The 16,066-nt window shown below is 34.3% G+C and overlaps 1 protein-coding gene across 2 annotated transcripts in view; it reads right to left on the reverse strand.

The window, feature by feature from the left end:
• Positions 1 to 9,428: 9,428 nt before the first annotated feature.
• The window catches only part of LOC139130814 (medium-chain acyl-CoA ligase ACSF2, mitochondrial-like), a 38,699-nt gene continuing 32,061 nt past the window's right edge, over positions 9,429 to 16,066 (reverse strand). Inside the window, exons 13-14 of one of the 2 annotated variants that reach the window (XR_011551987.1) lie at positions 12,791 to 13,262; positions 9,429 to 12,721 (exon numbers count right to left, since the gene is read on the reverse strand). Coding sequence is in view for 1 of the 2 variants with exons in the window: in XM_070696611.1 (XP_070552712.1) it covers positions 13,131 to 13,262 (132 nt within the window). In the remaining variant the exon portion in view is untranslated. Of the gene's footprint in view, positions 13,263 to 16,066 lie in introns of both variants that reach the window. The other variant, XM_070696611.1, reaches the window with a different exon arrangement.

Genomic DNA, 16,066 nt, shown 5'->3' on the forward strand with positions numbered 1-16,066 from the left:
TTCAAATTTTATCAATTTTCTTCTGACCTACCACTTGTGGGGGCTCATTTTGAAGCTCTTGGCGAAAGAAAAGTTTTCACCGTCTTAGTTTTTTGAAAATCTAAAATTTTATTTTTTCCCATAGAGTTTACACAGGGATGGCGGCCATTTTGAATTTCAAATATCGAGAAATCGCAAGATATTTGTCTCTCTAGTACCAAAGTTTGCACGGTGACCCCTGATTTTTATTCTTGCTTTGGTAAGAGAATGGTTCAAAGTTTCACTGAGGAAAATATGAGCAAAAGTTTAAGTCTTTCACTTTCGAGGTGCATATTACCAGTTAACTAGAGGTCAGGGCTTGTTTAATTATCTTAGTTCTGGTGTATGGACTGTATGCTGTTATGAAAACTAGACTATTTTCCATTGTTTGTTTTTGTTTTAGTTTTTGTTCAAGTTGCCTACTTCTTGTTTTATTTGTTTTTCCGATGTGTTATATTTCACTCTTTTTGTATTGTCGGTCGCACATTTTTTTCACTAAATTGTGTGACTTTCTGTGTAAAATCAGCTTCATTGTTGTATTTATGAATGAGCTATTGACACCAATTGAATAACACGGATGCATTTTGCAAACCGGTTGTTGCACCCCTTTTGTCTTTTAGAAAGTAAAGCAAATGACTTATGTAACTATCCATGGTACGTTGCGGCCAGTGAATATTCCAATTTATTCAGTCATATAATTAGTGGAAATTAGACTAATAATTTCCACTTTGCTGATTAAATACTGTTTTGCCATTTTTGAAATTAAGAGGTTTCCAAAATCAGCGAAGTTATGAGATATTGGTAAACCCTTAAGCTTGTAAGAGTCCATGACATTATTCGGCCAACCATTTTTTCTCCCTGAAAGCAAAGAATGACAGCCGAAACATTGGCAAACATTTTTTTCTTTCCATTGGTTCACATGATCACTAAAATTAGACGAAATTTCGATCTTGAATGTTCTTTCCTGGCAATGTATTTCTTAATTAAGAATAGCAAGTTTAGCGCGGTATCTTTACCGGTCAAGCTTATTTTTAACCGATAAATAAAAATAGGCATTACGAATTGAATAAAATGCAAAATGCAACATACTATATATACTGTACATAACATGAATCAAAGTAGTCTTTAAAGGTATGACATAAATGCAACCTATTAGCCGTTTTCAATTAATCTCTGTATTGATACAAGTGTCATGGATTTCCATATGAATAATGCTGCAGCGGTTGCCTATTCAACAGTGACAGTCTAGAATTTTCTATGAAAAGAACTACAATATCGAAACGAACAAGAACAGTCGGTACCTACAATTCAGGTTGCCACACGTTTGCCTACGATTAATCGCTTGATTCTGACGAGTTATTTTGAACGTCAAGTTCATGGATGTCACTAAAAGTCACCCGTCCGACCACACTTATTAGTTTTAGGCAAATTGTCATAACAACAGATATTTAAGTCAGCACCATTGTAGTAGGTGGAAATCTTTTTGCACTGTATGTAGATTTTTGTGATAGTACAAAACCATGTTCTATTTCTGTGACGTCTTATACATTTCTTGCAATATGTTATTGCCATATCAATCTTGTGTAAAATATGACTCTACATCAAACCGTCGAGTGCAAAATTTAACCTCGTCCATAATCGTGTGGTAAAACTCGACTTCCCCTATCCTACCCTGTAAACAATGAATGCTTCCCAAGTTTAAATCGCGTGGAGACAATTTCTAATTTCAATTTCTATTTGCTGTTAACATTGCACAGCGAGAGGTTTCATAACTAACGTCGCTAGCCGTACCCAGGAACACTATACCGACGTCGACTGTAACATTTTACCCAATTCTTTATTCCTATTGGCATATATAGGTGGCCGATAAAGATATCGCGCTGAACGTGTTATTCTTAATTCAGAAATACAATGCTAAGACAGCACAATGTCGAAATCTCTGGCAAACCGAGAACTGTTTTTTTACAAATTGTATTATCACAAATTAATGAAGAGAGGGAGAGTTCATCAACAAAAAAATTAAGATTTCTTGAAGCACAAAGAGGTTGAATATTAATATCGGAGATATCGATCTGGAAACGAAAATGTGAAATATATCCTCGTACGCTGAAGGGACGAATGTATAGATATTTTACACAGAAAGGTGGCTACAAACACCTGGATCGACTAAAGACGTCGTATGTCGGACGTTTACAATAATACATGTGTTCATAGTCCGTGGGCTGGAGGGCCCACCGTGCACCCCCCCCCACATCCCTACTTCTTGGGTATTTTTTGTTCTTTAGGACCTGCTGAACAAGAAAAAGATGTTAACATTGGATATTTTGGGATGCACTACCTATCTGGGCTGGTTTTTGATTTGCATGTACCGCAAAAAATGGTGAAAAATGGGTAGGGGTAAGGGGTACTATATCCTCCCCTACATTGAGTAAACTAGCATGAAATAGCACAAACTATACATTTTTGGAAAGCTGAGATTCTGCTCTTTATGAGAAACACCAACTTCAGCAAAATTAATTTGTGTACATAGAATAGGACGACTTTAAAATGAATTTTTTTGACAATTTTGAAATTTTTTACCCAAAATACGATGTAACAATTGTGATTTACTTGTTATTAAGCAAATTTTGACAGCTTTTTGTGTTTGAATTATTTATTCCCACATATTAAACAAGAAAAAAGTGTTAACATTAGATATTTAACTATACACTACTTCTCTTGAGTCAATTTTGAATTGCGTGTATCTGTATGGGGTGTGCAAAAGCTAGGGGTAGGGGTACAACATTCTTTCCTTGATGAAGTAAACTGGCTTGAAATGCCATATACCTTATAGTTTTAGAAAGCTTAGATACTGGTCTTTCTAAAATGCATAAAGTTTTAGTGAAAAAATATGACGTCATAGAATTGGATAACTTTAAATCGATTTTTTCTGGTAATTCAGTATTTTTAACCGGAAGAAAATACGATAACTATTGTTTCCTCCTTATGAAGCAAATCAAACACATTTATGGATGTTATTTACTAATTGCAATGTGCTGAAGTTGAAAATAAATGTCAAAATTGGGTATTTACCATGCATTATTGTCTCCAGTCACTAAAATAGCAAGTTTTGCTACATTGGTATATCGTGAATGGGCATTTTATTGTTATGCAATCAACTAAAGCACAGCCTTAAAAAGAAGACTCGAAAACGTGCACACATAGTCATATTGCCATTTTCTCCTTCAAGTAAATAGATTATTGACGACTGTCTATTGTTATAATTTAATTTTTAAAATTTTTTCTATAAAATAATTTTGTTTAAGGCGTATTTGGAAAATTGTCTATGCCTCCTTGTCTTACTTTACATACAGCAAGCATTACTAACAATCTATTAGGCCGAGGCTAGAGGGGCGTCTACGTGCACCTCCCCCCTCACCCCACAGGATAACAAACCTGTAATTTTCAGAAGCCTTGGGATCCCTAGAATAAGAAATGGGATTTTAACAGACAAAATATAAGGACTCAATAGCTGTTACGGTCATGTTTTGAAGGGTACCACAAAGCACGATTTTGTGACCCACGTGGATTTTTGTCAAACCTGTCTTCTTGTACGTGATCTGCTGAGCTTACTGTTTACATGACCTAGGTTATTGGGTATCATTAGAAAGGTGATTTATTCTTCTTGAAAATGGTATATAGCAATATGCAATATCTTCTATAGTTTTCATGAAATAGGGCCATAATTTACCCCATACCCCAAAGTTTTATGTCACAAATTACTGTCAAAACTAATCTAAATTCCACCAATTATTTACCTATACATAATACAAAAGGCAATACTGTGTATTAACTTTGTGTTATTTGCTACAGGTACATGTTAGAAACTTGGAATAAACTTTTAACAGAAAAAATATTGGGATCCTGTAGCTGTAACAGTCATATTTTGAAAGGTACCGAAAAATCACAGTATTACTGACTCGCATTCGTTTTCGTTAAACCTGTCTTCTTGTAAGTCTTCTGCTGAGCTTATTTTGAACATAACGAGACCAATGGGATACCATTAGAAAGTTAATTTACTCTTCTTGAAAATGATATGTTGCAATATGCAATATCTTCTATAGTTTTCATGAAATAATATCAAAACTTACCCCATACTCCAACGTTTTATGTCGCAAATACCATCAAAACTAATCTCAAATTCTACCAATTATTTTCCTAGACACATTACAAAAGGCAATTCTTTCTATAAAATATATTTTATTTGGTACAGGGACATGTCAAAAATATGAGTTAGACTTTAAAGAGACAAAATATTGGTATTGAATGACTGTTACTGGCATGTTTTGAAGGGTACCGTAAAGTCAGAGTATTACCGACTCGCATATGTTTTTGTTAAATGTGTCGTCTTGTAAGTTTTCTGCTGAGCTTACTTTTTACCATAGCCTAAATAATGGGCCGCCATTGGAAAGACAATTTATTTGGCTTTAAAATGACATATTGTAATATGCAATATCTTCTATAGTTTTCATGAAATAGGACCAAACCTTACCCCATACCCCAAAGTTTTATGTCACAAATTACTGTCAAAACTAGCATTTAATTACGATAAATTCTATAAAAAAGACAAACTTTGTATGAAACCTATTTTATTTGTTACAGAGACATTTCCAACTATGTAAGATACCATTAACAGGATAATTAGTATGATTTAATAGCTGTGTTAGCATCATGGTTTGAAGGAAAGCAGGATATATGTTGCTGAAACCCGTGAAATTTTATTAAACAAGTTTCCATGAAATTTATCTGCCAACCTTTATTTTATCCGTAACGCAGATTATAGGGTATCATTACAAAGCTTTTATCACTCTTTATTATAGCTTATGATAAAGTGCATTAGCATCTGAAGTTGTAATGAAATGGCAAAAAACTTACCCCATCCCTTAGTTTTATTTGCAAACTACATCTGTTTGAAAACTTTGCAGTTTGCGAATTTGGGATATGGGGTAAGTCTGGTCCTATTTCATGAAAACTATTAAAGATATTTCATATTACAATATGTCACTTTAAGGCAAAATAAATTTTCTTTCCAATGATAGCCTATAAGATAGGTTAGAGTAAAAAGTAAGCTCAGCAGATGACTTACAAGATGACACATTTAACAAAAACACATACGAGTGGGCAAGACTGAGACTTTACAGTACCCTTCAAAACATGACAGCAACAACCATTCATTCCCAATATTTTGTCTGTTAAAAGTCTATCTAATATTTGTAACATGTCTCTGTAGCAAATAAAACAGATTTCATACAAATCATTGCCTTTTGTAGTATGTCTAGGTAAAAGTTTGGTAGAATTTGAGATTAGTAGTGATAGTAATTTGCAATATAAACTTAGGGGTGTTGGGTAAGTTTTGGTCTTATTTCCTGAATACTTAAGAAGATATTATATATTACAATATGTCATATCAAAGAAGAAAAAATTACCTTTCTAACGATAACTCAATAGCCGGGTTATGTTAAAAAATAGGCTCAGCAGATGACTTATAATAAGACAGGTTTAACCAAACGTATGCGAGTTGGCAATACTGTGAGTTTGTGGTACCCTTCAAAATATGACTGTTACAGCTACAGCATCACAATATTTTTTCTGTTAAAAGTTCGTTTCAAGTTTCTAACATGAACCTAAAGCAAATATACTAAATTTAATACAAATCATTGCCCTTTATTATGTCCAGTTCAATAGTTGTCAGAATTTGAGATTAGTTTTGACGGTAATTTGGAATATAAAACTTTGGGGTATGGGGTAAGTTGTGGTCCTATTTCATGAAAACTATAGAAGATATTGCATATTGCAATATATTATTTTAAAGAAGAGTAAATTACCTTTCTAATGATGCCCAACTTGCTACATTATGTTAAAAAGTAAGCTCAGTAGAAGACTTACAAGAAGACAGCTTTAACAAAAATGTATGCGAGTTGGCAGTACTGTGATTTTGCATACCATTCAAAATATGACTGTTACAGCTAGAGCATCTGGATATTTTTCTGTTAAAAGTTTATTTCAAGTTACTAACATTTACCTGTATCAAATAAAACAAATTTGATACAAAGCATTGCCCTTTGTATAATGTCTAGGTAAATAATGGTAGAATTTAAGAATAGTTTTGACAGTAATTTGTGACATAAAACTTTGGGGTATGGGGTAAGGTTTGGTCCTATTTCATAAAAACTATAGAAGATATTGCATATTACAATATGTCATTTTAAAGCCAAATAAATTGTCTTTCCAATGGCAGCACATAATCTAGACTATGGTAAAAAGTAAGCTCAGCAGAAAACTAACAAGACGACACATTTAACAAAAACATATGCGAGTCGGTAATACTCTGACTTTACGGTACCCTTCAAAACATGCCAGTAACAGTCATTCAGTACCAATATTTTGTCTCTTTAAAGTCTAACTTATATTTTTGACATGTCCCTGTACCAAATAAAATATATTTTATACAAAGAATTGCCTTTTGTAATGTGTCTAGGAAAATAATTGGTAGAATTTGAGATTAGTTTTGATGGTAATTTGCGACATAAAACGTTGGAGTATGGGGTAAGTTTTGATCTTATTTCATGAAAACTATAGAAGATATTGCATATTGCAACATATCATTTTCAAGAAGAGTAAATTAACTTTCTAATGGTACCCCATTGGTCTCGTTATGCTCAAAATAAGCTCAGCAGAAGACTTACAAGAAGACAGGTTTAACGAAAACGAATGCGAGTCAGTAATACTGTGATTTTTCGGTACCTTTCAAAATATGACTGTTACAGCTACAGGATCCCAATATTTTTTCTGTTAAAAGTTTATTCCAAGTTTCTAACATGTACCTGTAGCAAATAACACAAAGTTAATACACAGTATTGCCTTTTGTATTATGTATAGGTAAATAATTGGTGGAATTTAGATTAGTTTTGACAGTAATTTGTGACATAAAACTTTGGGGTATGGGGTAAATTATGGCCCTATTTCATGAAAACTATAGAAGATATTGCATATTGCTATATACCATTTTCAAGAAGAATAAATCACCTTTCTAATGATACCCAATAACCTAGGTCATGTAAACAGTAAGCTCAGCAGATCACGTACAAGAAGACAGGTTTGACAAAAATCCACGTGGGTCACAAAATCGTGATTTTGTGGTACCCTTCAAAACATGACCGTAACAGCTATTGAGTCCCTATATTTTGTCTGTTAAAATCCCATTTCTTATTCTAGGGATCCCAAGGCTTCTGAAAATTACAGGTTTGTTATCCTGTGGGGTGAGGGGGGAGGTGCACGTAGACGCCCCTCTAGCCTCGGCCTAATAGATTGTTAGTAATGCTTGCTGTATGTAAAGTAAGACAAGGAGGCATAGACAATTTTCCAAATACGCCTTAAACAAAATTATTTTATAGAAAAAATTTTAAAAATTAAATTATAACAATAGACAGTCGTCAATAATCTATTTACTTGAAGGAGAAAATGGCAATATGACTATGTGTGCACGTTTTCGAGTCTTCTTTTTAAGGCTGTGCTTTAGTTGATTGCATAACAATAAAATGCCCATTCACGATATACCAATGTAGCAAAACTTGCTATTTTAGTGACTGGAGACAATAATGCATGGTAAATACCCAATTTTGACATTTATTTTCAACTTCAGCACATTGCAATTAGTAAATAACATCCATAAATGTGTTTGATTTGCTTCATAAGGAGGAAACAATAGTTATCGTATTTTCTTCCGGTTAAAAATACTGAATTACCAGAAAAAAATCGATTTAAAGTTATCCAATTCTATGACGTCATATTTTTTCACTAAAACTTTATGCATTTTAGAAAGACCAGTATCTAAGCTTTCTAAAACTATAAGGTATATGGCATTTCAAGCCAGTTTACTTCATCAAGGAAAGAATGTTGTACCCCTACCCCTAGCTTTTGCACACCCCATACAGATACACGCAATTCAAAATTGACTCAAGAGAAGTAGTGTATAGTTAAATATCAAATATTAACACTTTTTTTCTTGTTAATATGTGGGAATAAATAATTCAAACACAAAAAGCTGTCAAAATTTTGCTTAATAACAAGTAAATCACAATTGTTACATCGTATTTTGGGTAAAAAATTTCAAAATTGTCAAAAAAATCATTTTAAAGTCGTCCTATTCTATGTACACAAATTAATTTTGCTAAAGTTGGTGTTTCTCATAAAAAGCAGAATCTTAGCTTTCCAAAAATGTAAAGTTTGTGCTATTTCATGCTAGTTTACTCAATGTAGGGGAGGATATAGTACCCCTTACCCCTACCCATTTTTCACCATTTTTTGCGGTACATGCAAATCAAAAACCAGGCCAGATAGGTAGTGCATCCCAAAATATCCAATGGTAACATTTTTTTCTTGTTCAGCAGGTCCTAAAGAACAAAACAATACCCAAGAAGTAGGGATGTGGGGGGTGCACGGTGGGCCCCTCCAGCCCACGGACTATCACACATGTAGCGTGATACTGAGTAACGCCTAAGTCCTGTTTTCTACTTGTTATCAATTTTTACCGTAAATCGCTCTGCCATACAGGCATTGAGCACTTTTACACCGTGAAGATTTCCGAAATATATATATATATATATATATATATATATATATATATATATATATATATATATATATATATATATATATATGCACACATCGCAAATTTTTGGGGCTTGAAAAAATGACCCATGTAGGACTTTGGACCCACGTCCCCCGAATTCAGTTCGGATGCTCTGCCAACGGAGCTAACGGATCAGTCCAAGTTGGTTTGACGTGCACCATCCTGTTGGCCTTTTTTCTTCCCAGAAAGAGATCTAAGATTTACACTGGTTATTCTCCGAAGTTGTTTTAAGGAACCGTGCACATTGTAGTGCCTTAGATTTCTCTGAACAAAAGTCAGGGGTCACCATGCAAATTTTGGTACTACAGAAGCAAATTCGCCAGGATTTACTGATATTTGAAATTCAAAATGGTCGCCAACCCTATGTTAGCTCTTTGAAAAAAATAACATTTTAGATTTTTGAAAACTAAGGCAGAGAAAATTTTTCTTTTACGAGCCTAAAAATGAATCCCCACAAGTGGTAGATAAGAAAGGAAATGTAAAAGTTGTTGAGTTCAAATATCTGTCCCTGAAGTGCATTCTACTTAAAGGGGACAGGTTGTTTATCAGCTTTCATATCTCTCTACAAACTGATTTGCCAGTTTCAATTTGGAAAGGAGATTAGGTTACCATTATATACGCTTACATAGTCACCATCAAGAGGATTTAATGTGAGGACTTGGCATACAGGACTGCTGTTTTTAATTGCTTGTGTCCTATGGTTTGTATAAAAATAAAACAGTTGTGAAACCTTGTTGGATTTCTTATAAATCATTGTCGTGTTTATTTGCAATACAGATTCTACTACATGGAATTATCAGGTTAATCACATGGTGTATATAAACAGTGGACCGAGCAGAATTAGGAATCTATTTTCCTATGAGATCTTAGCTCTACCAAAAAACTCTCTCCTCTGCATCCCTAGGGTAAATGATAAATTTCCAAATACATTCTACTGGGTCAACTGTTCCGAATTCTTGCCAAGAATAGTGTGGAATTTCATTATAAAAGATTATTCATTTGTTGCATATTTTGGATAAAGTGCATCAGGATAAAAAGTCACAATTTCAGTACCATGATGATTCTATTATATAAACAAAAGATTCAAAATTACTATAAATGATTTACAAACTTACTTCAAAAGATATACAAAATTACTATATCAAAAATGTATCCCTGAAATTTGTATGTAAATTCTTCCCAATAATTCCTTTAAGAAACAAGTTACTTTCAACCATGGAGACTCATTAAAAAGACTGTAAAAATCAAAGTATAAAACTTTTATTGAAAGGTCTGACCTAGCAAACAAGAGCAAAGTCATGAACTGTTGATATTATTCACTCTCAATCTACATTAATTTTGTTGGTGAATGAACATTGTGCCGGTTCAAACACTACTGTTGTCTGTAGAAATACTCCATTTGCCCCTAATTTGTATACAACCCTGTAGATGACATAACATGTACACTTTCATTGTCCTTTTCAGTATTCGAAAATACACCTATGAGTATAGCCTCAGACAAAAGATAACACATTACATCACATGGTGTCATTTTCCCCTTATTTGTATCTTTCAAGAACACATTTCCTATTCTTCTAAGTTTTGATGGTGGAACTCTGAACTCTGTTCAAATAAACTGTTTTCTTCTTTCTTGTATGATCAACATCATACAATTGGAATTATCAAATCATTTGTTGTGACACAATCAGTTACCATACTGTTCATAAATGTCCACTGATCTGCATAACTCAAGTAATCTGTATTTGGTTTATTCTTCTGGAGAACTAAGCTTTTTTCAAGTTGTGCGTTGCTGTTGTGGCAAGAAGTTTCCTACCCTGCCCAGGCAGAGTTTGTTAACATGTTGCAAATATCAAAAGCTATTCATTTGCACGGCTTCATCCCAGTGAACTTCTGGTCACCATATGTCAGAGTGAAAAGAAGGCTATTCACAAGTGATAACCAGGGCATTGCTTTTACTGTCTACAAAGAGATACTATGAATGAGAACCAAATGACACTGGAAGAATATCAATCCATAAAGCGATGCAGCTACAGCAGCATCCCTCCATATCAAATCTTACAGGCAAATGATATTGTATTGTGTGTGTCACATTATAAATGTGCAAAATGTTTTTGCTGTGCAATAGTAAAGGTATATCACAGTCCCTCTATCCACCGGTCTGGAAACGTGGCTGGTTTCTTTGTGACACTCCGTGATATGAACAAACACACGATTCACACCTTAAACAAAGGACACTGACAATGTTCAACTGGCCGCTATATCGATGTCGCTACCCCACGATCCTATGACAGCCGCAATGTGATCGTTCAAAAACATGACGTTTGTGGGTTGTTATTTTCAGAATATCACAAAACATTACAACAGGTTCCCTTTAGAAACACTAAACAATTTATTTTTTCATTAAATGGGTAACATTGCCCTCTAGATAAAGCTTGAAAGGGACCACACATTATGGTTGCATTATGATCACGATCGAAAAACAAAATGGCCATGCACTGTTCGCAAGTGTCATGGACTATTGCCCGAAATCAAGAAGACAGGCAAAATCAGCTGAATATTAACATCGACAGCTGAGTAGTTCATTACCAAACTTGTTATTGTGTTGACATGATAGCATTTTGTGCCTGAGCGCGAGCGTACGTATCGAGAGTTCGCCATATTGACGCTACATGGGAAAATATGCGAATAAAATCTACGGGCATTTCTGCAGTTGTCGTTCCTATTCTGCTCAGTTAACACACATAATTTCACAGAATATTACACAGAAAACATATTTAGATCATATATGGAGGCACTGACTACTAGCATTGCAAGAGAAATGGACGACAATTTTCCGGTGTGTTTCCAGCCGTGCTGAGCGAGCGTACGTATCGAGAGTTTGCCATATTGGCGCTGCATGGGAAAATGTGCGACCACACAACTAAAATCTACATGCATTTCTGCAGTTGTCTTTCCTATTCTGTTAAGTTAACAGATATTATTTCACAGAATATTACACAGAAAACATATTTAGATCATATTTGGAGACACTGACTACTAGCATTGCAAGAGAAAGGGACCACAAATTTTCCGGTGTGATTCCAGCTGTTGCTTGTGCTACGTACGTCAACACACTCGCAGCGGTCAACCCCAGAAATTATCGCACACTATCATCATTTACGATGGGATAAGGATCACGAAAAACACACACCGGTTTCAGGATATGATAATTTCTGTCTTCGTGTCGTAGATAGACGCGCAGAGAACACTTAATAGAGCCAAAAACAGCGAAAATTCGAGAAAAGCGTACACACAATCGGGGACTGTGGCATGCAGGACAAACCCAAGCTATGCATTATCACGTGACTGGCCCTCGTATCGCGGTTCGGCTGTGCGGTCTAGGTGATTGACACCTTTTACAATAGGCGTTTCCAGACCGGTGGATAGAGGGACTGTGGGTATATAAACCTTTACAGTCGAGATAAGTATTTTGGTTCCCTTGGTTGGACTGTAGAGGGAGTAAGGGGACCCTCCAAATTTAAGCCCTCCGACCATAAAATCTAAACCACAAACATCGCTTTCTAAATAATATGAGTTGCAGTGTTTATATTGATAAATGTACATATCTTTCACATATTAAATTCTCAAGAAATAGAGTTTGCTTAAAACTATAATATCTGGATGTCTCTCTCAGAAGGATTAATATTAATGTTTTAAGATCTGTGTTATATGAATATATTAATTTTCTGATCTGCAAAGTTCATGACAAATCATGTAAGATGTTCCCAAAGTGGACATTCCACATTCCCACTAACCCAATCATTGACACTGTCAAGTTAAACTCTAATTATTTTCAATGATATGGCAAAAAACATGTGGACAGAAAAATGCATGGGAAAAGTGCCATACATGGTATGGGGCCATACTTCAAGCACACCTTTTGGGTATAAAGACACCTGTCTCAAGGCAGCAATGTATAATAATACTATTCCCAAGAAATCAGGCTTGGAGTTATTTTTATCAACATAAAAATGGCCTACGAGATTCAACGTGCTGTAAAAGAGATTCTTTTGACCAAAATCATGCCAAAATTGCACTAAAAATAAGATATGCAGATTTCACTACGGCAGTGTAAAAGCACACAGTCACATATAAGGCCCACATTTGATAAATTTTGAAGTTAATTTACATATTAGAATGAATAAAATTCTTTAAAACTTTGGAAGTGCAAATGAATAGCAATAAGAATAAGGACCTGCCAATTAAAAGCACATTGTCAAGATAATACAGATTATATCGGTAATAAAGTTTTTCTATGAAAATTTGTCCTTAAAATGTACTTTCATGAAATATTAATATAACCAGACTTGCACTCTGCAGCTGTCTTTGTAATGCCAAATTTTCTAATTAACATCAACACCACAGAATTCACTTCCTATGATGAGGACTGTGCACAGACTGATTACATATTCTTGTCCAATCCAAGCATTCCAATGGATTCTTGTCTCATGATGTACTTCTGTACTTTACCAGTGACAGTAAGAGGAAACGATTCCACAAAACAAATGTAGTGTGGTATTTTGAAATGAGCAATCTGGGAAAGGAAGAGGAAAAATAAATCAACAGTGATTTAAAGTGAAGGCCTTGTGATACCCTTGTTCATAACCAGATATGAACTGAATATGCTCATGTGTTTTACAACAGGTTCATCAATAGTAGTGCGCTTCACAGAACAATGAGATATATGTTATCACTATATGTAGCAGATTTTTTTCATCTTCGCACAGTACTCTCAGAGTTTAATTACAAAACTTTATTTTAGAGTAATGTCACTAATTACAAAGTTCATTAAATATGCAAATAAACCCTAAATTAACTTGACACTGTTCAATGATTCATAGCACAATTAAATATTTATCAAATCAATATCTGTAGCACGTTTCACAAAATTTTGGTGCCAAAATTTCAGAGTTATATACCTAATTACAAAGTTTATTAAATATGCAAATGAACCCTTAATTAACTTTACACTACTAAATGCTTTACAATACAGTTAGATATCTGTCGTATCAGTATGTGCAGCAGTTTTCATCACATTTGATGCAGTTATTTCAGAGTTATATGACTAATTATAAGACTTCATGAAATATGCAAATGAGCTAATTATTTACTTGACACTGCTCAATGCTTCTCAGTACAATAGGATATTTATCAGATCAACATCTGTAGCAAGTTTCATCAAATTTAACGCTGTAATTTTGGAGTAATATCACTAATTACAAAGTTCATTAAATATGCAAATGAACCCTTAATTAACTTCACACAACTAAATGCTCTACACCACAATTAGATATCTGTCGGATCAGTATCTGCAGCAGATTTCATCACATTTGGTGCAGTTATTTTGGAGTTATATCACTAATTACAAAACTTCAAAAAATATGCAAATGACCTATTTGTTAACTTGACACTGCCAAATGCTTCTCAGTACAATTAGATATTTATCAAAACAATATCTGTACCCAATTTCACTGACTTGGGTGCCGTAATTTCAGAGTTATATACCTAATTACAAAGTTCATTAAATATGCAAATCAACCCTTAATTAATTTCACACTACTAAATGCTTTACACTACAGTTAGATATCAGTCGGATCAGTATCTGCAGCAGATTTCATCACATTTGGTGAAGTTATATCGGAGTTATATGACTAATTACAAACCTTCATAAAATATGCAAATGAGCTATTTATTAACTTGACACTGCCTAATGCTTCTAAGTATATTTAGATATATATCAGATCAATATTTATTGCAAGTATCATCAAGTTTGGTGCAGGAATTTCAGAGTTATCTCACTAATAACAAAAGTTCATTAAATATGCAAATGAGAAGATAATTGACATGACACTCCCAGTATCATCATAATGTTCTTAGATTGTCATTTGTGAAAAGTTTCATGAAATTTTGTGCAGTATTTCTTGATATATGTCTACACTGTCATTACCGTCTCCATAGGGAAACCATTGTACGGAAAAAAACGATATGGCATAACTTCATTAATATGCAAGCCACACTAACCAAAATCTAATCAGTTCTTGCAAGTAGCATATGGTACCTGTGTACCAAATCTGACTTGAATCCGTTAAGGCGTTTTTGAGTTATCGTGTAAACAGACAGACAGACAGACACACACACACACACACACACGGACAGACAGACAGACATCGCTATGACATTAGCCCACGTGTTTACACACGTGAGCTAAAAATGACAGCATTCATTGACAATGATTTGACAGGATGCTAAAGGATGCACTTTTCAGTTCCATAATATAACAGGAATTTAACAACAACTTGCGCCTCATCACGTGTTCTTCTCTCATCTGATAAATGTCTTCCACACACACCTAGATGGAATCTGACTACCTATGGTCGCCGCTCCTTCTCTGCAGCAGATCCTGTCTTTTGGAACTCTTTACCTCTGGACACAAAAACTCTCCTAATGTCAACATTTTCAAAAGACACTTAAAAACTTACATCTTCCAGAGGACATTTTCATTGTAACTCTTAGCACCACTGAGCATTGTTCAACTTGAGATATTTGGTGCTATACAAATTTTGTTGATAGATAGATAGATAGATAGATAGATAGATAGATAGTTATTTATAAGTATGAAAGTTTAATCATAATTTCAACAAATCTGAATTGGATCATCCCTACAAACCTGCATATAGAAGCAATTGGACAAGGACATTCTAAGAACTTTGATGGTTTTCTGAAAGTTTTAGAACCAAAACTGCAAAATTTGGCTGAAATTTGTAGATTTTTTCATAATTGTAGAAAATTTATATACACTGTAGATCATCCCCAGACCTTCACATTAAATTTCAAAGTAATCTGATGAGCGAGAAGATGAGAGACTTTTTGAACAAAAAATGGAAAAAATTGGCCCAGTAGCACATATACCGGTATGCAAATTTAAGCATGATTTGAACAAACCTTGAAGTCGATCAAAAGAACCTCAATACCAAGTTTCAAAGTGATCGGACAAGTTCTTTAAAAGAGATTCTTTTGACCAAAATCATGCCAAAATTGCACTAAAAATAAGATATGCAGATTTCACTACAATTTTGAACAAACCTGACTATGTTCACCCCAAGCAACATCTACACCAAATTTCAAAACAATCTGGCAAGCGTTTTCAGTAGGGTGTTTGCCCTAAAACACAAAAAATTGCAAATACCAAAATTCACTACAATTTGAACAAAACTGACAAAGGTCACACCTAGCAACCTGCATACCAAATTTTGACCCGATGGGTTTCAGTGAAGAAGCTTCAGAAAAAAATTGAATCGAGGAAAATAATAAAAGAAATTGTACAAAAATTAAATATGC

The sequence above is a fragment of the Ptychodera flava genome, chromosome 4 (genome assembly GCF_041260155.1).
Source record: "Ptychodera flava strain L36383 chromosome 4, AS_Pfla_20210202, whole genome shotgun sequence".
Classification (NCBI taxonomy): domain Eukaryota; kingdom Metazoa; phylum Hemichordata; class Enteropneusta; family Ptychoderidae; genus Ptychodera; species Ptychodera flava.